Source organism: Thermothelomyces heterothallicus (assembly GCF_042370625.1).
Source record: "Thermothelomyces heterothallicus CBS 202.75 unplaced genomic scaffold P884_scaffold_25, whole genome shotgun sequence".
Classification (NCBI taxonomy): domain Eukaryota; kingdom Fungi; phylum Ascomycota; class Sordariomycetes; order Sordariales; family Chaetomiaceae; genus Thermothelomyces; species Thermothelomyces heterothallicus.
Window position 1 is genome coordinate 541684 of NW_027192586.1, and position 26254 is coordinate 567937.

A 26254-nucleotide genomic window follows, 5' to 3' on the forward strand; every position below is an offset into this window, starting at 1 on the left:
CCCCCCCTAGAGGTACAGTATTCGCCTCAGTTCAAGAATGTGAAACTGCAAAAGAGACGCCGGAATTGCTGCTTCTAGAAATTGCACCTAAGTAGGTATTATTCTGACAAAGAACCTACAAGGAACCAACCTCGCAAACACGAGCTCTTTAGTTTTCCGCCACATATGACACACTGCGCCAAGCGATACGATGAAGCAAGCCCAACCGCATACAATCGAGTATTGTCAGGGCTACGGGAATAGATCAATGCCCGAATACCTGCGGCCCATGAGGGTTGAGAAAACCAACAGGAAACGAGAGGTATGTAGGGCCTCATTTCAACATCCCTACAGCCGGGACCTCACCAACCCGCCCCTCGTTATTGGCCCTGGCGGCTCCTGACCTGCCCAACCTGACCACAATCCGGGAAGTGAGCAGAGGTTTACACACAGGCGGTCACACCGGCAATTCGATCACCAGGTGTGCCACGACACCTTATGCAAGAAGTGGCTGTCAACCAATCAAGGAAATCTGTGTACTTTCTACTGGAGAATGCTTGAGCGCCATCATGTCCATCACCGACGTCGGGTACAGGTTCCAGTGATCACATGCGATTTCCTACAGGCAACAGCTCGGTGGGTGGCTGAGAACCGACGATTGGCTGCGGACTTTGATGACCGGAACTCAACGGGTGGGTGACAAGTCTTGACGCATGAATTAGGAACAACGCTGGTCTCCGTTACGATCCGTTAGACCAGTTAGATCAGGACAGGCTTCTCCAATGAGACCGGTAATTGGTGTCATATCCTACGATCGAGCATTGATGTACCAAAGGCAGCTTCCCAGTCAGCCCTGGAGGATCTCTCTCTAATTAAGTAGAACTTGGGCATGCGCCAGAAACTGATGGTGTTTGATTGATCGAGACCATTGCAAACCCTCCCAGGCGCAACTACAACTTCCGAGATACATACCCCAGGCTCGAATCCAAATCTACAGTGAAAGTTTTTAGGCAAGGGGCCATAATGCGTATGTACCAGAGGTACCTTCCACTCGCGCAAGTCGACTTGATTACGGGGAGTAATTAATAATTAATGATCATCATGAACGGGGCGTCCCATGTTACAGCGCGCAGGTTCGTACTGTCAACGCCAGGAGACAAATAACTATCTTGTTACACGTATAGATTTGGTCATTTGTCATACGGTTGAGCACAAGAACCTATGTGTCAGAAGCTGTGGAGCTTCTAGTTAAGAGTATTAGCCACACGCATGCCACAGCTGTATGAGGCTGTTCAACGCATTGGCCAGTTCCTTTATCTATAAATATCACTCGTTTTTGTCTCCTTTGTAGATAGTTCAACAAGGCACTTTTCCTTCCGTACAGCCACCCACTGCAGAGACTATCTATAACGCTCCCGGAGCTTACCACTGCGTTCGGCAGTTATAAGCCCGGCGACTTGACTGCTCCTCTGCCGACGCATCTTCAATATCAGTGGTAGCTCCTTTCCACTACGAACACTCTTACCCTGCTTCAATAAGCATTCGACGACGCGTCCATCATGTCCGAGATCCCAGTCGACACTTCCACGCGCCTCACAGGGCCCATTTCCTGGAATTCGTGGTACATTAAACTGCAGTCGCGGGCTAAATCCGCCGGTATATGGGGATTCGTTGACCCCGACGGCGACCGCGAGCCAGATCTGGAAGATCCACAGCGCCCAACCCGTGAGCAAGCCAGAGATAACCTTATCCTGGCGTCCCAGGAGCAACTCCCAGAAGGATTGTCGCCCTCGACGTCTGCGGATTTGATGCCTTCAGACGCAGCCGTCATGGCCGAATTCGCGCGACTGCAAGACTCCTTTTACAAAGACATCGCGCACGCTGCAGACGTTAGGAAGCGCATGGGACAGTTGCAACGATGGCTGGCGCATACCGTGGATCCCAAACTCTACAAAGCCGCGAAGGCGCGCAGAAAGAAGGATGTCAACCTCATCAGAGGCATCATCCAGGCGCTTCGCTCCATGCTTACGCTATCTGTCGGGACGCTCCATACAATGGTTGCAGCGCAATATATGGCCAGTCTGGATGCAGCCAAGCGTTCAGGAGTCAATCCGCAGCGCTGGATCAGAGACTTCAATGTCGCTTTCAAGCGAGCCAGCGAACACAACATCCTGGAAGTGCAGGGCGCTCGAGGAATCTACGCCTTTCTTGACGCAATCGCTGTACGCATTCAGCCGACCTGGGCAGCGAACGAGAGGCTGGAAATCCAGCTCGCTGATGGCATGGGACAGCCACTTCCTGAGCTCAGCACTCTCGTCAGGATGGCCGAGATCCTGATCAATAACGACGCGCAACGTGGGGTCTCTCGCAAACAGGGAATCTTCTTAACACACAAGTAATGCTCTCTGCCACCGTTTTATCCTGATCCTCTGATGATTTGTGACTAAATTAACTATGCATTCCGTTGCCGAGTCATCGAGGTTGTGGCCCGTGTATATATTTACCTTTGCCTCCCCCCCCCCCCCCTTTTTTTTTTTCCCAACTTTCTCCGCTAATTAGATCATCACACACACCTCCCACTGCTTGTCGAAACCAGCGTAGAACGGAAAACAAGCTGGAAGTCATATAATGGTCTCATCGTCAATGAGACAATGATATCGTCTGCCAGTTATATCTAGATATTAGGGTTTCGTGGAATGAGAACCTTCTCATTCGTAGCGAAGTTGTAGTAGAACTACCAGACCATCACTAACACCGCCTTCAATAATGATTACAATGCCTTTTATCTCTTACACAACAGGCCCATTTTGATAAGGTAAAGGACGACGATGCACACATTCTCGCTCTGCTTTCTCTCTCTCTCTCTCTCTCTCTCTCTTTTTTTTTTTTTTTTTTTTTTTTTTTTTTTTTTTTTTTGTTCCCTCCCTTCCGAACCCGTCCAAGCAAAGCCTCGCATCACGCTCCGCATACCATGTCGCCGCTCTGCTCTGTACCAAAGTATACCAGCGCGCACCATATCCCACTGCATCAACCGTCAGATACTACTACCGCTCGTTTCCCCTCGTACGCCCACTTTCGAGTAAAGTCCGCGGTGAAGCTCGACCGCCGCTCGCCGCGCCGCCCCACGCACGCATCCACAAGGTCTACTGACCGCTACCGCTACCGCTACCGCTACCATCGGCAACGCCGGCCTCTCTCCCGTCTTACGTCGACGGGATGCAAAAGTCGATCCACGTGCCCAGGTAGTCCAGCCGGTTGCCGCGGGCCTCGGCGCTCTTGTAGATGCGCTCGAACTCGTCGTAGCTCAGCCGGCCCCACCCGCCGCGCTCCTTAGCCTCCTGCTCGGCCAGGTCGAGACGCTTCCAGTTGACCAGCGTGGCGCGCGGGATCGGCCGCTTGGGTGCGGCGGCGGCGGCGGCGGCTGGTTTCTTCTTCCCGCCCCCGGCCGCTGTTTTTCCTGCTGCTTTGGCGCTTGATTTCCGGGAGGAGGCGGGTGGCGGGTTCTGCTGGGTTCGGCCCGCCCGGGATGCTGCCTCGGAATTGGGCCGGAACTGCGGCAGGGTCGGGTCGCGGTACGTATCGACTTCGGCGACTTCGGCAGACGAGGAGGACCCGTCGGCGGACCCTTCCTCTGGAACTGGAGGCGGCAATGATGAATCGTCGTCGCCCCCCTCATCGCTGGTCTCGTCCTCTTCGGGCTTGGGGGTGTCATTCTGAGTGCCCTCGTCGATGGTATAGCCGCTCCTGGCGAGCAACTCCTCCTGCAATTCGGGGTCTTCGGTCGCCTTGGACTTTGCGGGGGTTGCGCCGTCCTTTTCGTCGTCTTCGTCGGGGTTTATCGACTCGAACAAGGGCCTGTGCTGGTCGCGCAGCGCTTTGGTCTCGGCGGCCTGCACGGCTAGGTCCTCTTTCGCCTTGAACAGCGTGTCTAGGATCTCGTTGAAGGCTTGCTGGCTGACTTGGTAGAAGATCTCTTTGCCCAAGTCTCGCTCGGCATCCGGGATCTCAATGCCGCCCCATCTCTCGGGGATGCTCCTTGAGGAAGTCGAAGGGTTGGACCTGACCTCGAAGTCATCGGTATCTTCGGCAAACCTGACTTTGGAGGACGAGCGAGACCGAGAGGATGGGGGTGGCTGGGCAAATTCGGACTCGTCAACCGGGCCGTTGAGGTTGGCAAGGATGTCGTCGTCCTCGCTCCAATCCTCGGGCGGCAGCATTCCTTCCTCTTCGTCCAGGTAGAACTGCCTCCTCTTCCAACGGTCAAACAACTTTCTCCGCGCGTTCACCCTCAGGCGACGGCTCGAGGCGACCCGATACGACGGCCGGCGCTGATTCCCATCGCCGGATGCGGATCCCGAGGACCTATTTGCGCTGCCGCGATTATCGCCACTGTCGTCGCCGGAGCCGGAAGCACCGCCGTTTTCTCTCGCGCTCGACGAGTTGTCGTCCCCGCTGCGGCCGTCCTGACCACCGCTGCCATTGACGACGACGACAAAGTCATCGCCATCACGAGTCTCGCCGAGGAGAAGCGCGGGCAGGTCGCTGATCCGCGTCGGCGGGTTGAGCAAGCCGTTCAGATACTCCAGGCCCGAGGTCCTCTCGCCGGTCGACCGCGGGTGGTCCATGACGGGCATGAAGAGGCTCTCGGCAACGTGTGCCTGCCGGGTGAAGACGTTGGTCAGGATGGACCGGCGGTCGTCAGTGTCGGGGGTGTCCTCGCTGACGGCCCTGTTTGATCCGTCCGTGATGTGGACCTCGCCGGTGTTCAGGTTGACCACCTTGCCCTCCATGGGGCGGTCCGTGTCGGCGTGGGAGAAGCCGCCCTCGCGGCCGAAGAGACTGCTCAGGGGCTGCCTGCTGGTCACCAGCTGCTCGACCTCGGTGGAGCTCATAACCTGGTCGTCGAGGCCGTCGAGGATGTCCCTGTGCATGTGCTTGAAGATGGCGTAATAGGCCCGGAACAAGCGCAGGCAGTCGCGGCGGCTGATGTAGCCGTCGCCGTCGATGTCGTAGCCCTTGAACACCTTGCGGAGCCTGTCCTTCCTCTTGCGGTACGCGGTGCCGCGCAGGAACTCGGAGAAGCCGATGAGGTCGTCGTTGTTGTCGTCGTAGAAGGCGAACATGCGGTCGTGCAGCAGGTTCGGGCCGATGTGGCGGTAGCCGCCGGACGGGACCAGGTAGCGCTCAAACGTCTTGCGGTCCATGGCCAGGCCGAGCTCGTCCGGGTCCTCGCGCCACTCGGTGCTGGCCATGAAGGTCCACTGCTCCCAGAGGGCTTCCAGCTCGGGGCGCTCGAAGCCCGTCTCTTTGGAGAGCTTGGCCATCAGGTGCTTGGGCAGCAGCCGGACGCAGTTCTCGGGGTCGCCGGGGTACCAGACGGGCTGCAGCGGGCGGGACCCGAGACGCGGGACGGGGACGCGGATCTTGTAGAAGATGTGGGTCTTCGTGTGAAGCCCTTGGGACTCGCACGTCTCGCAGAGGTCAAAGTCGGTGCAGTTGGCACAGCGGTAGCGGATGCCGCGGATCGGAGTGACGCCACAGCCGTTGCACAGGCAGCCCCGGTGGACATAGGCGTTGCGGCGCGCATTATCCTCGGAGACGCGGAACAGCAGGCTGACGATGTTCTGGCCGGCGCGCTGCTGCTGGCCGGCGAACTGGTTGTTGGCGTCATCGTACCAGTTGTCCTCCATGACATGGTCGTCGGCGACCGTCTCGGCGTCGTTCAAGGGCTGCACGTTGCCGAGGTGGGTGTTCTCGTCGGCGTTGGACTCGATCGAGGTGGTGGACGCCTCCGACGGCTCGCGGCTGTGGGCGCGGACGACATCGGGAATCGAGCGCCGGCGGTGGCGGACGGCGTTGCTCCGGTGCAGCCGACGGTCCGGGGGCGGGTCGGGGAGCGGCGGGTGGTAGATGCGGTAGCAGAAGTAGCCCACGGTCGCGGTTGCGGCAAGCGACAAAAAGGCGACGCTGAGGCGCTGCCTGGTCAGCGTCGACGCTGCGGCAGAGGAGTCCATGATGTCCGGCGCGGCATCCTGGCCCGGTGGTGCTGTCGTGGGAGTCTCCCTCTAGGGGGGCGAGCACGAAATGGAATTTTTTAAGAGGTTTGGGTGTTGTCGGTGTCAAACTGGCGATAGCCGCGCTGGATGTTTCCTTATCGAGGCCACAAAGCTAACCGGGCAGGGGTCGAACGCGCACTGCAGGTGGGCCTAGCTTAATTCCCAGTTACTGGCCTGCCAAGCCTGCCACTGGGCTCAAACTCCAGGCTTCCATTCCTGCTGCCAATTGGTCATTGACCACTTATTATTACTTGTTATTACCTAGAGAGGACCTTGACCTTAACTTGCAGCCGTTAATCTGTAACTTCTTAGTTGCATCCTCTACGGATTACCTGGCATCCAACCTTTAAACAACCCTTGACAATCACAACCTGGGAAACACGAGACTGCAACTGTCCAATTAATAAATTCGTTCAGCACGGAGGCGGCTGGTTCGCCAAGGTCGATCACCGAGGTAGATAACTAACTGCGCGGGACACTTGGTTCGTAACGAGAGCACCATGAACATCATCTCCGTTGCAGAATCCCCGTCTCTCGATTCAGGTGAGTACTGTACCGACCAACCACCCAACCGACGGACCGACCGACCGGCCGACGACCTTAGCGATGTGGTGGCTCCGGGATACGGGCTCGCTGTCCGCGCGAGGGGCAGGCCGCAAGGATAATAACTAACGTAACTGACCTGTCCCATGTCTGGCAGTGGAGTACGACCCGATCGCACACCTGAACCTCCTCTTCTCGCACCCCTCGACCGTCTCATCGGTATCCCGCGTCTCGTCGGCCATCCGGCGCCACAAGGATGACTTGTCCCGCTCGATCGCGTCCCTCGAGGCCGCCCAGGCCTACGGGCCCGACTCGTCGCTCGAGCGCATGCGGTCGGCCCAGGCCGAGCTGGCCTCGCTCTTCCAGCGCATCGAGAGCGTGCGCAGCCGCGCCCTGCAGACGGAGCGGGACATCACCACCATGACGGCCGACATCAAGCGCCTCGACGGCACCAAGCGCAACCTGACCCTCAGCATGACCGCCCTGAAGCGGCTCCAGATGCTGACCACGGCCTACGAACAGCTCCGCGGCCTCGCCCGGACCCGCCAGTATCGCGAGTGCGCCGGCCTCCTGCAGGCGGTGCTGCAGCTGATGCGCCACTTCAACAGCTATCGCAGCATCGAGCAGATCGCCGTCCTGAGCCGCAACGTCAGCGAGCTGCAGCGCGAGCTGCTCGAGCAGGTCTGCGAGGACTTTGAGCTGGCCTTTGCAAAGGGAGAGGTGGCCGCGCGCCGCGCCGTCCTGGTCGAGGCTTGCCTCGTCATGGACGCTCTGGGGGAGCACGCCAAGACGAGGTTGGTGACGTGGTACGTCAACACGGAGCTGCGAGAGTACCGCCAAGTCTTCCGGGGCAACGACGAGGCCGGCAGCCTCGACAACATCGGTCGGCGCTACGCCTGGTTCAGGCGCATGCTCAAGACGCACGAGGAGGAGCACGCCTCCATCTTTCCGCCCCACTGGCGGGTCGGCGAGACGCTGGCCATGGCCTTTTGCGACGGCACGCGGGAGGACTTCAAGGGCATCCTGGAGAAGAGCATGCGCCGCATCGACGGGGCCAAGCTCGACGTGAACCTGCTGCTCAGCTGCCTGCAGGAGACCATGGACTTTGAGCAGAGCCTGGAACGGCGCTTCGCGAGCGAGCCCCGGGCCAGCATCGACACCCTGAGCTCGGCGGACGACCGGATCCAGAACTTCAACGGCTCCATATCCGTCGCCTTCGAGCCGTACCTGAGCCTGTGGGTGGAGCTGCAGGACAAGGCGCTGGCGGCCATGATTCCAAAGTACAAGACGCAACCGCTCATTCCGCCCGACGAGGAGTTCTCTCCACAGGCCGTCATCCCCTCGGCAATCGAACTCTTCCACTTTTATAAGCTCACCCTCTCGCAGTGCGCCAAGCTGTCCACCGGGGAGCGGCTCCTCGAGCTCAGCAAGACGTTCGCGAAGTACCTCGACGAGTACGCCCAGCAGGTCCTCGTTGCGTTCCTGCAGCGCGGCGGGCCGCAGGGACCACCGGTCCAAGAGGTCATCCTGGTCCTGAACTCGGCCGACTTTTGGTACACCAACACCGGCCAGCTGGAGGAGAGCATAAAGAAGAGGATCGATCCGGACATGGCTTCCAACGTGGACCTCTCGTCGCAGTCCGACGCCTTCATGGGGGTCGCCAGCGCCGCCGTCATGACCCTGGTGGCCAAGGTCGAGCTCGACTGCGAGGGTGCTTGGCGGGAAATGAGGAACACGAACTGGAGCCGCATGGAGAGCGTCAGCGACCACAGCTCATACGTCGGCGAGCTGCTCAAGCGCCTAAACGGGAAGGCCCAAGAGATCCTCCCGCTAGTCATCAAGCAGCAGTACGCCCGCGCCTTTTGCGACAACCTGGTCGAGCACCTCGCCACAGCCTACATCAACAACGTCGTCCAGTGCCGCCCCGTCGGCGAGGTCGGCGCGGAGCAGATGCTCCTCGACAAATACGTCCTGACCAAATCGCTCGAGAACCTGCTCTCCTACCACAACACTTCTGCCTCCACCACTACTACTACTACTACTACTACCACCACCACCGCTACCACTTCCTCCTCCACCTCGTCCCCCGCTGGCCCGGGATCCGCCCCGCCGTCGCAGCACCCACCTCCGGCCGCCTTCCTCAAGCGGGTCAACCAAGCGATGGGGCGCATCGACCCGCTACTCAAGACGCTCCAGGTCCGCCCGTCGCCGCCAGAGGGGCTCGTTCAGGCCTACCTGATCCACATCGGCGACCGCTCCGACACCAACTTCCGCAAGATCCTGGAGCTCAAGGGCGTGCGCAAGCAGGACCAAGCCCACCTGATGGAGCTGTTTGCCATCCACCGCGACGCCGCCTCGAGCGCCGCCGGCGGACAGCAGCAGCAGCAACAGCAGCTGGTGCAGAGCTCGCCGCTGCTGACACCCCTCATGGCCGGGCCGGGCCCGTCGTCGACCTCGTCCTCGTCGATGGGGCTAGGTGGTGGCGGTGGCGGCGGCGGCGGCGGCGGCGGCATGTCCGGTTTTTCGGTCGGGGGCGGTGGCGGTTCGACCACGTTGGGGGGTGCGACGGGCCTGCAGGGCCGGTTCGACGCCGCGTCGCTCGGCGAGAAGCTGCTGAACGCGGCCCGGGACGGTGTCGAGCGGATGGGAACCACGGCGGGCGCGACCGGGCCGGGGGCTGGCGGCGGGGCCGGCACCGGCGCGCAAGAGAAGGCGACCATCAACGAGAACCTCAAGAATATCGGCAAGTTCTTCCGCAGGGATATTGGCGGGTTCGGCGCGCGGTTTGGAAAGAGGGACATCACGCCGACCGGAGGGTCAGAGTCTTAGTAGAGATATATATGCGCTAGTATACAGTGGTTTTACCGTTGCGAAACAAGCAATCCTTCTGTGAAGCGGTCCTGGTTCCGGGGTTTAGGGAGGCTCGTAAAATATGTAGCTACGGAGTGGACGGAGTGATTAATCCGTTTTCTTCGAAGCATTTGTTCATGTGAGTTACTCTCTGTACGAAGCACTTGATTCTGAATCAAAAGGAGGAAGCACCGGCAACACAGGCAATTGATACCCGAATAAATCTGAGATAGTTGCCGACGACAGCTTCGACATAGACCGCAAACCCAATGCACGACCTCAAAAAGACTTGAAGCTAAGGTAGGTAGTAGGTCAAGGTACCCGAGGCGCCATCTTCTCTCCCAAACCAGGTGAAACACAGATATGAGGGTTAGGGTATTAGTCGGCATGCCCCTCCTAGGCTGATTGCCAGTCGCCAAGTTCCTTCAACTTCAACACTGATAGGAGTCCATTCACATCAGTCATCAACCACTCACTCACTAGTGCCCGATTTGGGGCATTAGCATCATCCAGATACACCCGGATGTGCGATTGACACGACAATCTGTTCCTCTGATGGAACTACATTGAGCCTCCTTTCGACTGCCACTCGCCCTCGATGAGCTCGATCGGAGCGGCATCAAGGGCTCGTGGAACGGCCCACTTTCATATGCCAGGAAAGAAGAGATTGGGAAAATGATCCAGGGGATATTCTACGCCCGCTTCTTTCCCCAGGAAGGTATGTAATTTCCTACCTTCGCTCAGACAGACCACCGCATCGCTAACCTCTGCGGCAGGGACCAAGATTGTGGCCCAGAGCCCGCCAGGCTGCATCGTCCCTGATCCCGATGCCCCGACGACGAAGCCGCCGCTGTTCGACTACAGCGTGCTGCAGGAGTACATCATCCCGCGCCAGGCCTTCTGCAACCGTTACATCACCGTCGCCGACCCCGAAGGCAAGTACTTTGTCCTCGGCTTCCCCGTCTCCATCCCCAGCCCCCGGTACGACCGCAACGAGTTCATCTTCAACTTCGGCCTCGTCGTCGACCATGACGTCGACCAGGTCCCCTACGAGCGCGTCGTCCGCCGGCTGGCCGTCACGTTTGCCGAGATGGAGAAGCAGAGCGGCTTCCTCAGCCAGGACGCCGACGCTTCCGGTACCCGCCGCCCGATCGGGTCGTTGCTGGAGATCATCAAAGAGGACCTTAACAACTACGGCGAGTGCATGATCCCAGTCGGTGAGTAACCCCCCCCCCCCTTCTCTCCCTTTCTGCAATTTCTATCTCTCATCTCATCGTGCTGACGCCGACTCCCCTCCTTATTTCCTCCCTTGTCAAGACGATGCCAACACGATCAATATGAAGCTCTTCCCATACCATCCCACACCCCCGGAAGTCAAAGGCTGGCACGTACCCGTGGCCAAGATGAAGTTCGATGAGGTGGTCGACTCGACATGGGACCTGACGCTACAGCGCGTCGTCAAGCACATCGACGGCGTCTCGGACGTGCGGCGCATCGCCATCCTCGCCGACGTCTCTCTCGAGCTGACGCAGCTGGCCCTGCGCCACCTGCTCTACTACGACACCATCCTGCTGCTCGACATGTTCTTCTTCGGCGCCTGCTACGCGCCGCGGCCCGGCATCCACGACTTCATCGCCAACGTCGACGGCATGGTCGACGAGTGCGCCAACTACGTCTGCGTCGGCCTCGGCAGCGCCGCCTACCAGCAGCAGCAGCAGCAGCAGCAGCAGCAGCAGCAGCAATCCGCAACCCGACCGGGCGAGTCCGTCCGGCGGGGCGACGGTCTTGTCGAGACGTACACCGACCACGACTCCAACGACAACCACACCGCCGGCGGTCACCACCACCACCATCACCACCACCACCTCCATCAAAACCACCACCATCACCACCACCCTCACCACCACCACCACCACCATCATCATCATCAACAACATCAACCCCACCATCATCCACCCAACCAGCCGTACCGCGTCTCCAACTACATGCTCATCAAGCTCATGACGACCTTTTGCGTGGGCAAGACGGTGATGGAGTGGCTCAAGGGCCACATGGACGCGGGCTTCGACGTGCTGCGGTACGTCGACGTGCGGCGGCTGGTCCAGTTCGGCGTCATCAAGGGGTGCCTGTACCGCGTGCACAAGTACGTCGTGTCCAAGCAGTACCTGGCGGCGCTGGCGACCGGCCAGGCCCGGCCCGTCGCCGGCGGCGACCCGCTGCAAAAGTACACCGACGGCGCCCACCCCTTCGACCAGATCATCACGGAGCAGAACCTGACCGACGCCGAGATCATGGAGAAGCTCAAGAGCTTCCCCGCCCCCGCGGGCGACCTGACCGTCTTGTACAGGTGACGGGGGAGCCGGCACGTACATACATACATACATACATACATACACTCGTACTACGCGTACACACGAACACGAACACACACATGCACATGGATAACTTATACGCGCATGTAGTATATATAGTCATGTGTGCCGTTGTTAAACATATGTATAGGAAGTTTTAGTACAGAGGCAGTTGCCCCGGGCACCCACGGGGTCCTTTTCTATATTGGTACAGAACAAGTGTTTTTTTTAGTTATACAGAGCTGCTTGACGCGGCAAGACAAGATCTACATCTTACAAGGACAGCCGAGAAGCCGGCTCTCCATCCTGTCCCTCTCCGGTTTTTGTTTCTCTCTCTCTCTCACCCGGGCTATTCCTCGCACTGTAATTACGAGGAAGCTCCGGGCTTCGTGTCGGCGGACTCCTCCTTCTCCTCCTTCTCCTTCTCCTTCTCCTTCTTCTCCTTTTCCTCGGCCTCCCTGAGCAGCTCCTCGAGTTGCGCCTCGAGCTTGGTCTGCTCGGGGTTCTTTTCCTTGGGGAACTTGAGGATCGCCCCGTCGTCCTCCTCGGTCGGCTGCTGCATGGCCTCCCTCACCTCCCGGGGCGTCATCTTGCCGGCCTTGAGCGCCGCCATGTGCTCCCGGAGGGCGCGGAGGCGGCCCGTGTACGGCTGGCCCGGGTAGTGCTGGCCCGAGGCCTTGTACTCCTCGTCGCTCACCATCTGGATGACCCGCACGTTGTGCTTGCCCTTGCGGAGGATGAGGATCTTGCCGTCGATCAGGTACTTCTGGGTCTCCTGCGGGAACCAGAGCTTGACCGGGTTCCACGTCAGCTGGGCCGGGTTCATGGGCTCGCCCTTGCCCGGGCTGCGGCCGGGCATCCCGCCGACGTAGGCGGCCTGCTGCGCGGCGAGCCGGTGGCCCTCCTTCGCGCTGCTGGCGAGGCCGGCGGCGTACAAGATGCGGCCGATCGACTTGCCCATGATCAGGGACTCGGGGAGGATCATGTCGATCCGCGGAGCATTGTTCGGCGTCGTCGGCTCCCCCGACGGGGCCGCATACTCGTCACCCGGCGCTTTCGTCGTCGTGAACTGGATGATCGGGCCGCCCTTGCCGTACATCATCCGGTGTTGCTCCTGTGCCTCCTTGGCCGCGGCCTCGCCGTGCACCAACGTCACGACCTCGTAGGCGAGGCGGTGCTGCGCGACACGCTTGGCCGGGTCCTCCACCTGCTCCGCCATGACCTTCTTGATCTCCTCCAGCGGCAGGAAAGTGAAGAGCTTGAGCAGCTTCTCCACGTCCGCGTCCGGCCGGCGGACGAAGTAGCCATACAGATCGAACGTGGGGGTCATGTACTGGTCAAGCCACACCGCGTTCCCAGCGCTCTTGCCGAACTTGGCACCGGACGAGTCCGTCAGGAGCGGGACGGTGAAACCGACGGGGTCGTCGAGCGGGCTCTCGGCAGGCAGGCGCCTGGAGGGATCCGGCTCGCTGTCGCGGGCGGCCTTGACGAGCTCGACGCCGGTCACGATGTTTCCGTACTGGTCGGACCCGCCGATCTGCATCTGCACCTTGTTCCTGCTGAAGAGCATCCACCAGTCCCAACCCTGCATGATCGGGTACGAGAACTCGGCAAACGAGACGCCGTTCCCCTCCGTCATCTTGCGCTTGACGCTGTGCAATGAGAGTGTCAGTCAAGAAGAGAAGAGAGAGAGAGAGAGAGAGAGAGAGAGAGAGAGAGAGAGAGAGAGAGAGAGTATGAGAGCAGGGTCGGCAGGCCGGGCTCGTTTGTTTTTACTTACGTGTCGCGAGACAGCATCGGCCCGATCCTCATGAAGGCGCCCACCCTCTTCAAGACCTCGAGCATGGGGACCGAATTCCACCAGGTGTTGTTGTTGACCAGCCCGCGTTTCCAAGCCCATTCCTTCTGGTAGCCGAACCTCCTCGCCTGCAGCTCCACGTTGGCCCACAGCTTCTTCATCTGGAAATGCATCTTGGTGACGTTCATGGCCAGGTCGGCCTTGCTGATGGGGTCGCGGTCTTTGATGCGGTCCGTGGGGTCGCCGATCTTGACGGTCGACCCGCCGAGGAGGGTATAGGCGCCGTATCCGTGCATGTACATCCAGAAGAGCGGCATGAGGGGGAGGAGGTGGCCGACGTGCATCGAGCTCGCCGTGGGATCAACGCCGACGTAGGCGCCTATCCTCTTTGTCCTCATGAGCTCGCGGATCGTCTCTTTCGACCTGCACCAGTCCCGACGCGTTAGAACGGCTGCGGCCCTCGGAGTACGCGCAAAATGCACCCTGCCTACCCAGCAGTGTCCTTGACGTAGCCCCGCTCTTCCAGCATGTCCCAGAAATTCTGCCGCTTCCCCTCCTGGATCTCGCGCGCTCGTTGCTCCCATTGCGCCCTCGCCTCTTCGGTCTTCTTCAGCCAGCTGGTCGAGATGTCCCTGCGCTGGGTGGGCGCAATGTTCGTGGCGTAGGCGAGGAGGCAGCTGCGGCAGACGGCGCCCCTGCGGACGAGGAGCGCCATTGACGACGCCATTTCCGCCCCCGCCCGCGTTCTCCCTAGAAGTGACTCGGTAAATTCTGGAACCGAGCCGCAAGCATACTACGGCGCCAAAAGGCAGCCGGTCGAGTTATCAGTCCGAGGTTGTCGTGGGGTCGTCGCCGGGGTCGACTGCGCCGAAGATGATCGTTTCGTTTGCCCACGCGATGCGCGCTCGAGCTTCCCCAAATTTTTGGCCAGGGTTGCCGAGTTGCCAAGCCATTCTCATCGAACTCTCACTTATGCAGCTCTAGTACCCGGTGGTTAGTTGCTGACTAATTAGTTCAGGACTACCACCTGTCTCCCGACAGGTAGGGCCAAAACCCCCGGACATACCAATATAGCCGGACACATCGCCACCAAATTTCCTATATAATCACGTCTTTACAAAAGGTGCCATCAAGTTCAATTACCATCACAATAATAGCCTTAAATAGCTATAAATAGTTTAATTATAAACTAGGCTCTGAAAAGCTCAAAAACATAGTAAAATTTAATTCTACCTAGTTATAACTAGTCAAATAATAGGTTATATAACTCGCCTTCATCTCCCTCTCCCTCTATATTATACCCCCTATCCCTATCACTCTTAATACTCTTAATTACAATAGTACCTTCTCTTATACCTTCTCTTTTAGCCTCCTAGTAATAGTTATTATCTTTTATCCCTAGCATTACTACTATAGACTTATAGGCTTATTACTTCTTAAACCTCCTAATATCTTTAATAATAGCTATATATAGAGACTCCTTCTTAACCCTAGATAGAGATAGTAACTTGATATCCTCTTTTTATCTATCTTTACTTGTCACGGAAATATACATACAGATGCCGCCTAGGCCACCGGCACGGATAGGCCAATCAAGCCAAAAGGACGGGAAGAACCAATCATAACGTAGGGAGCACTATAAGCCCCACCGTATACTAGCTTACGATCACCAAGATCAGCGTAAAGTCACTGATCGCGATAAGCGGCTCACTAGGATCACTAACCAAGGACTGATCAAGGTGATCTAGGAAGGTTATATATATATATAGATAATCACTTATTCTAGTAGACTCTAGAGTTTACTAGTAATAGTAACTCTCCTTTATAATTATAATACCCCTAATAGCATCGTACTACTATAAGAGATAACTCTATTGTTATAAACCCTTTAGCTTTACCAAATCCCTTAGACAACCTATATACTTGTCCTATACTACTTACCTTCGTCTAAACCCTTTTAGAAGAAGTCTAAGTTAGGTTTGTTATACGTTGCTATTACTCCCTTTGTTCTGTTATGGTTTAGAATAGAGGTGACTTCGACCTTGATATCGATATGGCTACTAACGTTATAGCTAAATAGCTACTTGCCTAGCTTAGTCAACTCTAGTAGCAAATCTAGGAGTTAGACTAGAGAGATAAGGCTACTTAAGCTCGAATCAAGGAACTTGAGAATGGCGAAAAGCACTTGTAGAAACTAGTTAACGAGGCCTATACTAAAATCAAGGCACTTAAGACTACTAAAGTAAGCTGTATTAAGATCGAACTACCTGGTAAATACGGAAGAACTAAGGAGGATCTTATAGGGTTTTTAATAAACCTCCGATCCTACTTCCAGCTTAATAATGACAAGTTTCTAGATAATAAAGCCAAAGTCCTCTATATAGCTATAAGACTAGAGGGTAAGATATTTAGATAGTTCGAACCTATGTAGAATGATTACCTTACTAAGGAAGACGAGGACGACCGAGACGCCTTTATATAGGTAGTCTTCCGATCCTACGACCGTTTCGAAGAAGAGCTTTAGAAGGTCTTTAGCGACAAAGACGAGAAGATTTACGTGTAAGAAAGGCTTGCTAATCTCTGATAGACTAAGTTAGTAGCCTCTTATACTATATAATTTAGATAGGATATACTTAAGTCTTAGCTTAATAACAAGGCATTAATATAACTATTTTATAATAGCTTAAAGGAAAAGGTTAAAGACAAGCTATATAAGTATAACTAGCCTAAAACGTTAGATAAATATATTATATAGGCCATTAGAATTGACGATTAGCTCTATATATAGGAATAGTGGAAACAAGGTCAAATAAATAGAACTATAGTTAAGGCTAATAACAAGAAAAAGCAAGTATACATTAGTACCTTATATAGGATATATCCTAGAGCTATAGATATAGATATAGTATAGAAGTAGGATAAGAAGAAGACGGCTAAAGACAAGTCTAATGTTACTTACTATAACTATAGAAAGAAAGGACACTATAAGTAAGAATGTCGAAGCCTAAAGAAAGATTAGAAACCAGTCCTAGGAAAGGAAACTACGGTTATCGACGAAACCAAGGACATTGTCAAAGTAGTAGCCACGAGCTACGAAAACAGGGATAGCGATATAGACAATCTTGAATATAATAATAATAATAAAGACAAATAGACGCCGTACTCCGAACTAGTTACTATAGACCCTAAGATAGGCATTGCTGAATAGGATATAGTAGGGGAGTATATACCACCGATTTCGATTCTCCTAGCCTTGAGGTAGTAGGGTTTTATAGTCATGTAGAGACGGGATAGATTGTAGATAACCGATACCTAAGGAGTTGACCGACCTAGACCAAATATCTTATTCCTTTAGGAACGGATCAAATGGTACCGTAACGAAGTCTTCTAGCTTAATATGGAGTTACGTAAACGAGATAGATACCTGACTTGACTCGCCTAGTAGAGTAACGAGATAAGGGACGAAATAAAGGAACTCTAATATATTATAGAAACCATTAAAGGGGAATAGCCTATAATATATAATAGACCTAATAGTTATACTATGTACTTTAACGATTAGTAACTTAGCTATAACATATAGAACCTAGAGTATTAGTTTATATATATAAACTATAGAAAAGACAAATATATATAGGAAAGCTACTAGAAGAAATATTCCTACCTTAACATTAGGGTACCTATAGTCTATATATAGTAGGAAGGATTTAGAAAAGAATTCTAATATCTTCTAGGTAATGCTATATAACTATACCCTTGATATAAAGTATATATACAAGTGCCCTAGTTCTAATGTATAGTATACGAATGCTAATACTACTTCCGTAATAAATTCGAAAATAATCACTAGCCAACCTAATAGGAAAACGGGGATAGAAGTTTACGCCCTATGGAATAGGTCTATAACATAGGAAACAGAGCGGCCGAATTACTCTAGAAGATCGAAACCCGGAGTCTAGAAGGCATTACAGTAGTTCCAAGACAAGCCTGGCCTAGGCACTACGGAATAGGACAAGACATATAGGACTTATGCTAGAGCAACGATTGTCTCTATCACGCGGACAAAAAGAAATCGCGAATTCGGGAGCTTTAGATAAAGCTATAGACTATATAACGAAAAGTAGAATAGACCTAATGGTAGGAAGCTATAAGCACTTAATAGCTTATAGAAATAAGAACAATTGACAAAGCCGCTATTAGCCGAATAATCAAAGAGGTTAGTACTAACCTAGGAAACGGGTTAGGGCCCTTCAAGGGGCCTAAAAACTATTAACGCCTATATAGCGGCGAGTGGTAGCGTAGTATAGGAGGAACTAGTATAAGAGACTACTATATCAAGACCTCCTAGCAGAAATATAGGAAATCGCTATAATCTTTAGATGACGATAGTAAGACAAGTAACTATAGATAATGGTATAATAGAAGCAATACGAAATGCTTATACTAATAGATAGTAGAGTAGAGATGAACCTGATTTCGCCAATACTTATAAATTAGCTATAGATACCCTAGAGGATGAAATAGAAGTATGGCATAGTTAAAGGGCTATTCCCGACATAATAGGTACATAGGGAGACTAAACCAATTAATATTATTATAGTAGGGAAGACTATAGTAGTCGTATTTAGCATTATAGATATAGGCGACGACAAGGATATAATACTAGGACTACTATAATATAAAGACTATAACTCGGACATTAGCTAGAAGAATAGTAGCTACCTACGACCCCGGACAGAGTTATATTCGACCGGTATGATAGGGAGTATACAAGGATCGTAAGCGGACAATACTTAAGGGAAGGCATATCCTATGGATCTACTATAAGAGACGGGTAGTAGTAGATAGACTACTATAGACTCTAGAAGAAGCGGTATAACGATACCGACGTTACGACAGGAGGAACGAGCTAAACCGCCGATAGCTGTTCTCTCCGTTAACGAATACGGAGCACTGTAATTAGAGCAATAGGTTGAGATAGGAGAAATCGCTAGTATCGCTATAGACGGAACCAAGTTCGTATACTATTAGAAAATGGAGAAACGAGATAAGACCGAGGAAGTACCAAAGGAGTATAAAGGATACCTAGTATTCGAACCGAAGTATCTAGAAGGATTACCAGAATACGGCCTATAGGATTACGAGATCAAGCTTAAGGAAGGAGTACGATTAAAGTTCTTTAAGATCTACTATATAAGCTAGATATAGAACGAAGAACTTAAGCGATATCTAGAGGAGAATCTTCGAAGAGGATATATCTACCTATCGATATCACTAGCAGGCTACCTAATCCTATTTATACCTAAGAAAGACGGAAAGCTATAGTTATATATCGACTATCAGTAACTTAACGAACAGACCGTGAAAAACCGATACCTGTTACCGCTAATCTTATAGCTCCGAGATTAGTTATTAGGAGCCTAATATTTTACGCGTCTTGACTTACTATCGGCCTATAACTATATACAGATCAAAGAAGGCGACGAGTAGAAAACGGCCTTTAGGATACCCTATAGCTATTATAAGTACCTTGTCATGCCATTCGGACTTACAAACGCGCTAGTAACGTTCCAAGCCCTAATTAATCAAGCTATCTAACCCTTTCTCGACAAATTTACAGTATACTATCTTGACGATATACTTATCTTCTCTAAGACGATAGATAAATACTAGAAGTATATAAGAGTAGTGCTAGACGCATTATACGCGTATAAGCTATTAGTTAATAAGGAGAAAAGCGAATTCTATGTTAAGCAGATAGTGTTTTTAGGATATAAGATATCCCTAAGACAAATTCGGATAGAACCCTTAAAGGTTAAAGCTATCAAAGATTGGCTATAACCGACGTTAGTTATAGAAGTACAAAGTTTTATCAGGTTTATAAACTTCTACTAGATGTTTATTAGGAATTTTAGAGCGATCGTATAACTATTATACGAGCTTACTAAGAAGAACGCTAAGTTCTAATAGGAAGAGCGACACAAGTAAGTATTTACGTAGATTCGCGACGCTATTACCAAGGATCTAGTACTGGTACTATTAGACCCTAAGAAGCTATTCGAGGTGGAAACGGACGCTTTAGACTATGCTATCGGAGGACAGTTAGGATAATAAGACAAGCAAGGGAAGCTATATCCTATAGCCTTCTTTTCAAAGAAGCTTGATAGATTACGTCTTAACTATCTAATCTATAACAAGGAACTACTTATAATTGTCGAAGCTTTTAAGGAATAGTGACTATATCTTAGTGGTACGATTAAACCAGTACAAGTATATATAGATCATAAGAATCTATAGTACTTTACAATAACAAAGGAGCTTAACGGACAATAAATACGATAGGCAGAATTCCTTATAGAATTTAACTTCGAGATCTGCTACAAGAAAGGCAAAGAAAATGTATAAGTGGACGCTTTAAGCCAATAAACGGATTATATAGAAGGACAAACAGAAATAACGCTACTATTATTCAAGGAATAAATAGACGGAACACTATATTATAAAACGTAGACACCTATAGAAGATAATCTACTTGACTCGTTCCTAGAATATTATATAATCTTTCGAGAAGAAAGGATTAACGAGGTATAATATTAAGCAGCACCTAGACTAGTAGTACCTAGCGAAGTAGAAGAAAAAGATAGGAAACTCTGGTACCAAGGTAAAGCGTATATCTATAATAAAGACCAATAGCTACGAATGATTCGAGAACTCTACAAGTCGAAACTCGGAGGATATAAAGGAGTTACGAAGACTATCATATAAGTCAAGAAACATTACGACTTTCTACAATTAACGGCACGAGTCAAGGAAGTCGTACGGAGCTACGACATCTGTAATCGAAGCAAGACGATACGATATAAGCCATATAGGCTACTTTAGCCACTGCCAACAGCTGACAAACCATAGAGTTTAGTTATAATAGACTTTATTACAAAACTACTAGAATCTAAGGATATAGCTATAGGAGTAATCTACGATAGTATTCTTATTATAGTAGATCGCCTAACTAAATAGGTATACTTCTTTCCCTATAAGGAGTCCTAGATAGCTAAATAGCTAGTAGATATAATCTATCGGTAAGTTATATTAGTATACGCTTAGCCGTAAGAATAGATCACTAATAGAGATACCAAGTTTGTATCGAAGTTTTGGCAAGCGTTAATATAACGATTAGGCGTTAATAGCAAACTGTTAATAGTATATCACCTATAGACTAACGGACAAACAGAACGACTAAACCAAATTGTCAAGCAATACCTCCGTTCCTATGTTAACTACTAGCAAGATGACTAGGTTATACTATTGCTAATAATATAACTCGCTTATAATATAACGCCAATAGAAACAACTAAAGTTATACCGTTCTTTACAAACTACGGATATAAAGCAGACCTTAGGTAAGGACTAGAGGTCATAGTACTAAGAGCGGCAGTCAAAGTAAAGCAGATACACGCACTATATAAGAAACTCAAAAAGGAACTCGAGTTTGTCAGAACCAGAATAAAGAACTACTACGATAAACATAGGCTCGAGGGACCTTACCTAGAGAGGGGAGACAAAGTCTATCTAATCATATAAAACCTACGAACCAAACGACTAAGCACGAAGCTAGACTTTAAGAAGGTTAGACCCTTTGTTATCAAAGAACGAATTTCGACATCTAACTACCGATTATCGTTACTATTATCTATATAATTATAGATAGATACTTTTTATATTTCACTTCTCGAACTAGTACCGAAAAACGCCAAGATCGCTATAAATATTAAAGTAGAAGACGAAGAGGAAGAATAGGACGTCAAGGAAATCCTAGATTTATATATTATTAACGGGGAACTATAGTATCTAGTCAAATGGCTTGATTTTAGAATAGAAGATAACTTATAGGAGCTAGTTAAGAACTTAAACTACCCTAAGAAACTAGAATAGTTCTATTAGAGGAATCCTAACCGACTATAGGGGCTAACTTAGGAACCTAACCGGCGTCTAAGAAGGAAGAAGTACTAGTAGGAGCCGACCTTAGGGACAAGCTAACTACTTCCTAGTCAATTATACTAAAGGCGCCTAACGCCTATACCTAACCTGTTAAATCCTATTCGTCTAACATTAGAGCTATTACCCTATCCTCCTTATCTAAACCCTATATACCTCGATAAACGAATTTATTACTCTAGTCACGTAATATTTGTTTTTAACGATATAAACGTATAAGGTAGCTTAAAGTTTACTAAAGTAGATCTTTTATCGCTAAAATTTCCTCCTCTAGCCTATCTTGCTTACGCTAGTTATATAACATTATAACAAGTTAGAATAGAAACAAGAGGATAAATAGAAGCTACTTATAGGAATCTACTATATTCAGCCTATCATAAGACTTTCCCTTACACGTATAATTTAAGCACCTCTTAGAATTTCCCGATATAATATAACGCTTCTTAGGCGTTATACGCTAATAGTTAGAATACGGTATAGTTTTGGAACCGTCTCGCTTAATCGTAGTAATTAAGATACGACGTTCACGTGTTGTATCGCGATAGCGTTTCTTCATATAGTCAGCCATAGTAAACGGCAGAAGGGAGCAAGGGGGGGGGAACTTATAGGAGCAAGTTACGAGAGGGAGTTAGCGCTATTTGAAACAGCCTAAGAGGGCTTTCGGGTTAAAAGCCTTGGAGGGAGGGCATCGTATCACGGAAATATATATATAGATGCCGCCTAGGCCACCGGCACGGATAGGCTAATCAAGCCGAAAGGACAGGAAGAACCAATCATAACGTAGGGAGCACTATAAGCCCTACCGTATACTGGCTTACGATTACCAAGATCAGTGTAAAGTCACTAATCGCAATAAGCGGCTTACTAGGATCACTGACTAAGGACTGATCAAGGTGATCTGGGAAGGTTATATATATATATAGATAGTTACTCGTTCTGGTAGACTCTAGAGTTCACTAGTGATAGCAACTCTCCTTTATAATCATAGTACCCCTAATAGCATCGTATTACTATGAGAGACAACTCTGTTGTTGTAAACCCTTTGGCTTTACCGAATCCCTTAGACGACCTGTACGCTTGTCCTGTACCACTTACCTTCGTCTGAACCCTTTTAAAAGAAGTCTAAGTTGGGTTTGTCACATTACTATCTATAAAGTCAAATCTATTATTATTACTATTGTAAATTGACATTATAGTTACGTTACTAATCTATATCCTAGGACATTTAGGGGATAGGAGTTTGACTTCTAATAACGGCTTCTTAGCTAACTAGGGGATTAGGACTTCTTTTCTATCTCTAAAGTTAAAAAATGCTAGTAGCTAATGCTCCTTTGGTAGAACCTAGAGAGGGTTATTATCGTCAAAAGGAAGATAGTTATTCTTATTAGTCTTTTCTAGGAATTTGGTAAAGGTTACTATATAAAGGTAATACCTATTAGTACTAGGAATCTTATTCTCTAGGTGCCTTTTCTAGACTTTATATTCCTCCCTATACTCTTATTTAATCTGCTTAATAGTAATATAGGTAGCTTTTTAGCTAGTATCTTAAATTACCTTAGCGCTCTTACTACAGCTCGATAGCTACAAATGACTATAGCTCGGACTAGCTACAAGATATAACACTATAGCGGTATTTGCGCTATAGGCAGCACTCCTAGACTAACTAGTACAGGTCTACAGAAGTAGTGATAAGATACGTTAATTCTTCTAAGTGCCAGAGGCACTTAGGGATACTATCTAAATACATGTCTATAACCCCTAGCTTATCATCCCTATTAGTAGGTCTATCGGATCTAACCTACTAATAGCCATATACTATAATGGGTGCCGGGGTTCGAAAAGAAAAATATGACAACCCGTTATAACTTAGTAAATATATTAGTTATTTGTCTATAGTAACAATCCTAGCAAGTGTCCCGTTTGTCCTCCTATTATCAAATCTATCCGTCCCTTAGTCCTTCTTCCTAGCAGTTCCTAAATTTATGATAAATGCCGACACTATAGATAGATGCTCCTAAGGGGGCCGCGCAAGTGTTCTAGCCCTAGCCTAGGCATCCCTGACTAGGGTGTAGTTACTATAGACCGTACTAGTAGCCCTCTTATACAAGGGGCTCTCCTATATAGGCGTATCCGAGCGCAGGCGTTTCTAGCCAGTGGCCGCGGGTGGCAGGTATACTACCGGCCTAGTAATCGAATTTAGGGGAGTACCGTATCTAGTAGTAGCTAGCGGAGGTAGGCGAGCTATAGGCTCCTGGCTCCTAGAAGCCTTCTGTAGTACGGTAATTGCCATAGTATACTCGGTAAGCCAGGCGATCGTTTCTTCTAGCTGCTATATCTTCTCGTCCGCTCCCTTCCTCTAGTCAAGGGTAGCTGTATGGTTGTTATTTGTAACCGTAGAAGCCTCCTTTAGTTGCCTAAGCTCCTCCTTAACTTGGTTAAGGTCCTTTTTAACGCTACTAATGGCCGTATCCTACCTCTAGACTATAGCCTGACCTATATTAAGAAGGTTAGCCTCGGTGGCTAGGTACCGGCGTTTAGCGAAGTCTTCGTCGGTCTTGTTATCCTTAGTAGCACTATAGGCTATAGTAATGTATATAGGCGCTAAGTATAGGCCCTAGTGACTAGTCAGGCCGTAGTAAAGGTAGCCGAGTTTAAATAGGTAACTATTAACTAAGGTATTATTATCTCCCTTCGGTATATAGATATAGGCTACTAGTAGTTCCTTAGGCTCTAGTATACTAGTAGGTACTATACCGGTAGTATAGTAGGCCTTATACGCGTTCTCTAGCTTTTTCTTAAGGCTGTATATAGCTATATTAGCCCTATACAAGTCATTACTAGCCTTCTAGTAGAAACGGCAGATCTAGTAGCAGGTATAGATAAGCATTTCCTTGTTACTACGACATTCCTAATAGGTATAGGCAAGGTAGTCCTTGATAGGCCTAATCGTTATAGCTATAGACGGATATAACAGGCTAGACTTGATGACATTAGTATTAGTAAAGGGGTTAAACTCTATGCTTATAAGGGTATTTTCGGCCTCTTCGAGGCTGTTAAAGGTAACGTGCGTATTATTAAGCCTGCCCTAGGACTCGGCCTCCTCCTCTTTGTCCTTAGGATCCCTCTTAGTCCTATAGGCAAATCTACCGGTAGGTGCCCTATATTGTGCGTGCCTAATAGGCGTAATAGGCTAAGGCACGGGCTTAGGCGATTAGAGTATTAAGTCTGGCTATAATAAGGCCTAGGCCGTCAGGCTAGTAGTAGTATTAGCTATAGTCTTATTAATGACCGATATACTTTCTTCGTTACGCTACTTGGTACCCTATAGTATAGCTATAGGCAAGCTAGTATACGTATATAGGTACGTAGTCGTATCTTAGGTAGCGTTAGTAGGGCTAGACTCTTAGTAGTCCTACTCTAGTTAAGCTATATCCGATTTATAGGATAGGAAGTCGGTAGGCTCGAGCGTCAGAATTACCTGGCACGTAGTTAGTAGTGTCAGAGGCCTCTTCTTGTTTACTATATCCTATACCTTAGTAATGGCAACCTTGATTAGCAATAGAGGGGTCGGTGTAATATCCTTATCTATAGGAATGTTAGGGAAGGCGTTAGCTAGCTACTTATACTAGTGTACCTTGATTATATCGACAGGGACCTACCCGGTTTTACTAACATATTAAGCGCACGTAACTATATAGGTGCCCCCTATCTTATATACTATATTACCATCAGTAGCATAAGGCTAGAATCCTCCCTATAGGTTTAAGGTCTTATAGTGCTTAGCGAAAAACAGTACTAGTATAATATAGTCATTATCGCTATTAGTAGCTTTATATAGGTTAACTATAATAGAGGTACCTATAATGACACTAAATAGTATTACCTTTATTTTACCCTTGATCTTAACAAAGGTAAATTTAGCCTCTAAACGGGGAATCTTAGTAGTATTATCCTTATCTATACTATAGAAGGTCTTATAGTTAGCTATAGTCATTTGCTCTCCCTATAACTAGTAGCTATTAACAAAGTAGTATATAGCTAGTAGGTAAACTACCTTATATTTGCTCTTACTAATATAGACCATATTAATCATACTTCTAGGGACTTAGGCTATAGCGCCCGTCTTACTATTATAATACCATTTGACTATAGCGTCCTCCGGAAACTATAGGTATAGAGGGCCAAAAGTGTCGTAGGTGATACTACAAGAGGCATTAGCGACTCGAGGGGGTATACGTTATAGGTTATACTATAGCATATTAGGATCTTCGCCCTTAAAGGCTATAGCTGCCTCTTTACGGCGTACTCAGATTGGGCTACCCGTTACCAGGTCATTATAGAATTCCTCTTTGGTACCTAGGTTAGCCGTGAAGCCTATACCGCTTTCTAGTATTATGTCTAGGTTCTCAAGGAGATCTTAGATATTACTATCTGCTAGAGTGTTATTTTCGCTTATAGGGCTAGAGTATACGCCTAGTACGGGCGTAGGTATAGCCTATGCCTAGTCAGACGCCTCTATGGCCGTCTACTTCTTCTGCCGATTGATAGGCGTAAACACGGTGACCGGGGTGTCGGCTGCTTTGGTTACTATTGCTGACTACGATATAGGTATATCTTGCTAGCTAACCAGAGGCTTGTTTCCGGTGGCTAGGCTTGTTACTATAGCTACTACTATTATTACT

At 49.9% G+C, this 26254-nt stretch overlaps 4 protein-coding genes across 4 annotated transcripts; 2 read left to right on the forward strand and 2 right to left on the reverse strand.

Moving 5' to 3' along the window:
• Nucleotides 1–3182: 3182 nt before the first annotated feature.
• P884DRAFT_302337 (uncharacterized protein) lies at nt 3183–5993 on the reverse strand (the record flags this gene model as incomplete). The annotated part of the gene is made up of 1 exon (XM_069444937.1): nt 3183–5993. One exon carries the CDS (start codon nt 5991–5993, stop codon nt 3183–3185), a length of 2811 nt encoding a protein of 936 aa, XP_069294960.1.
• Nucleotides 5994–6357: 364 nt separating this feature from the next.
• On the forward strand, nt 6358–9613 carry P884DRAFT_331907 (Vps53-like protein). The gene is made up of 2 exons (XM_069445752.1): nt 6358–6578; nt 6736–9613. The coding sequence occupies exons 1-2, from the start codon at nt 6536–6538 to the stop codon at nt 9405–9407; spliced, it is 2715 nt and encodes a 904-aa protein (XP_069294961.1). The 5' UTR covers nt 6358–6535; the 3' UTR covers nt 9408–9613.
• Nucleotides 9614–9899: 286 nt separating this feature from the next.
• P884DRAFT_287165 (nitrogen permease regulator 2) lies at nt 9900–11983 on the forward strand. The gene is made up of 3 exons (XM_069443861.1): nt 9900–10146; nt 10205–10645; nt 10746–11983. Exons 1-3 carry the CDS (start codon nt 10104–10106, stop codon nt 11777–11779), a joined length of 1518 nt encoding a protein of 505 aa, XP_069294962.1. The 5' UTR covers nt 9900–10103; the 3' UTR covers nt 11780–11983.
• P884DRAFT_263443 (uncharacterized protein) lies at nt 11984–14506 on the reverse strand. Its single transcript, XM_069441759.1, has 3 exons — nt 14069–14506; nt 13560–14000; nt 11984–13431 (listed from the first exon to the last, which is right to left on the reverse strand). Exons 1-3 carry the CDS (start codon nt 14302–14304, stop codon nt 12147–12149), a joined length of 1962 nt encoding a protein of 653 aa, XP_069294963.1. The 5' UTR covers nt 14305–14506; the 3' UTR covers nt 11984–12146.
• Nucleotides 14507–26254: the final 11748 nt, after the last annotated feature.

Bases quoted from the DNA above. Each gene is read 5' to 3' on its own strand.
- P884DRAFT_287165 (XM_069443861.1), top strand. From the start codon at position 10,104: ATGATCCAGGGGATATTCTACGCCCGCTTCTTTCCCCAGGAAG. The intron at 10,147-10,204 runs GTATGTAATTTC...CCTCTGCGGCAG, and splicing joins CCGCTTCTTTCCCCAGGAAG to GGACCAAGATTGTGGCCCAG. The intron at 10,646-10,745 runs GTGAGTAACCCC...TCCCTTGTCAAG, and splicing joins CGAGTGCATGATCCCAGTCG to ACGATGCCAACACGATCAAT.
- P884DRAFT_263443 (XM_069441759.1), bottom strand. From the start codon at position 14,304: ATGGCGTCGTCAATGGCGCTCCTCGTCCGCAGGGGCGCCGTCTGCCGC. The intron at 14,001-14,068 runs GTAGGCAGGGTG...GGACTGGTGCAG, and splicing joins TACGTCAAGGACACTGCTGG to GTCGAAAGAGACGATCCGCG. The intron at 13,432-13,559 runs GTAAGTAAAAAC...CTCATTGCACAG, and splicing joins CCGATGCTGTCTCGCGACAC to CGTCAAGCGCAAGATGACGG.
- P884DRAFT_331907 (XM_069445752.1), top strand. From the start codon at position 6,536: ATGAACATCATCTCCGTTGCAGAATCCCCGTCTCTCGATTCAG. The intron at 6,579-6,735 runs GTGAGTACTGTA...CATGTCTGGCAG, and splicing joins ATCCCCGTCTCTCGATTCAG to TGGAGTACGACCCGATCGCA.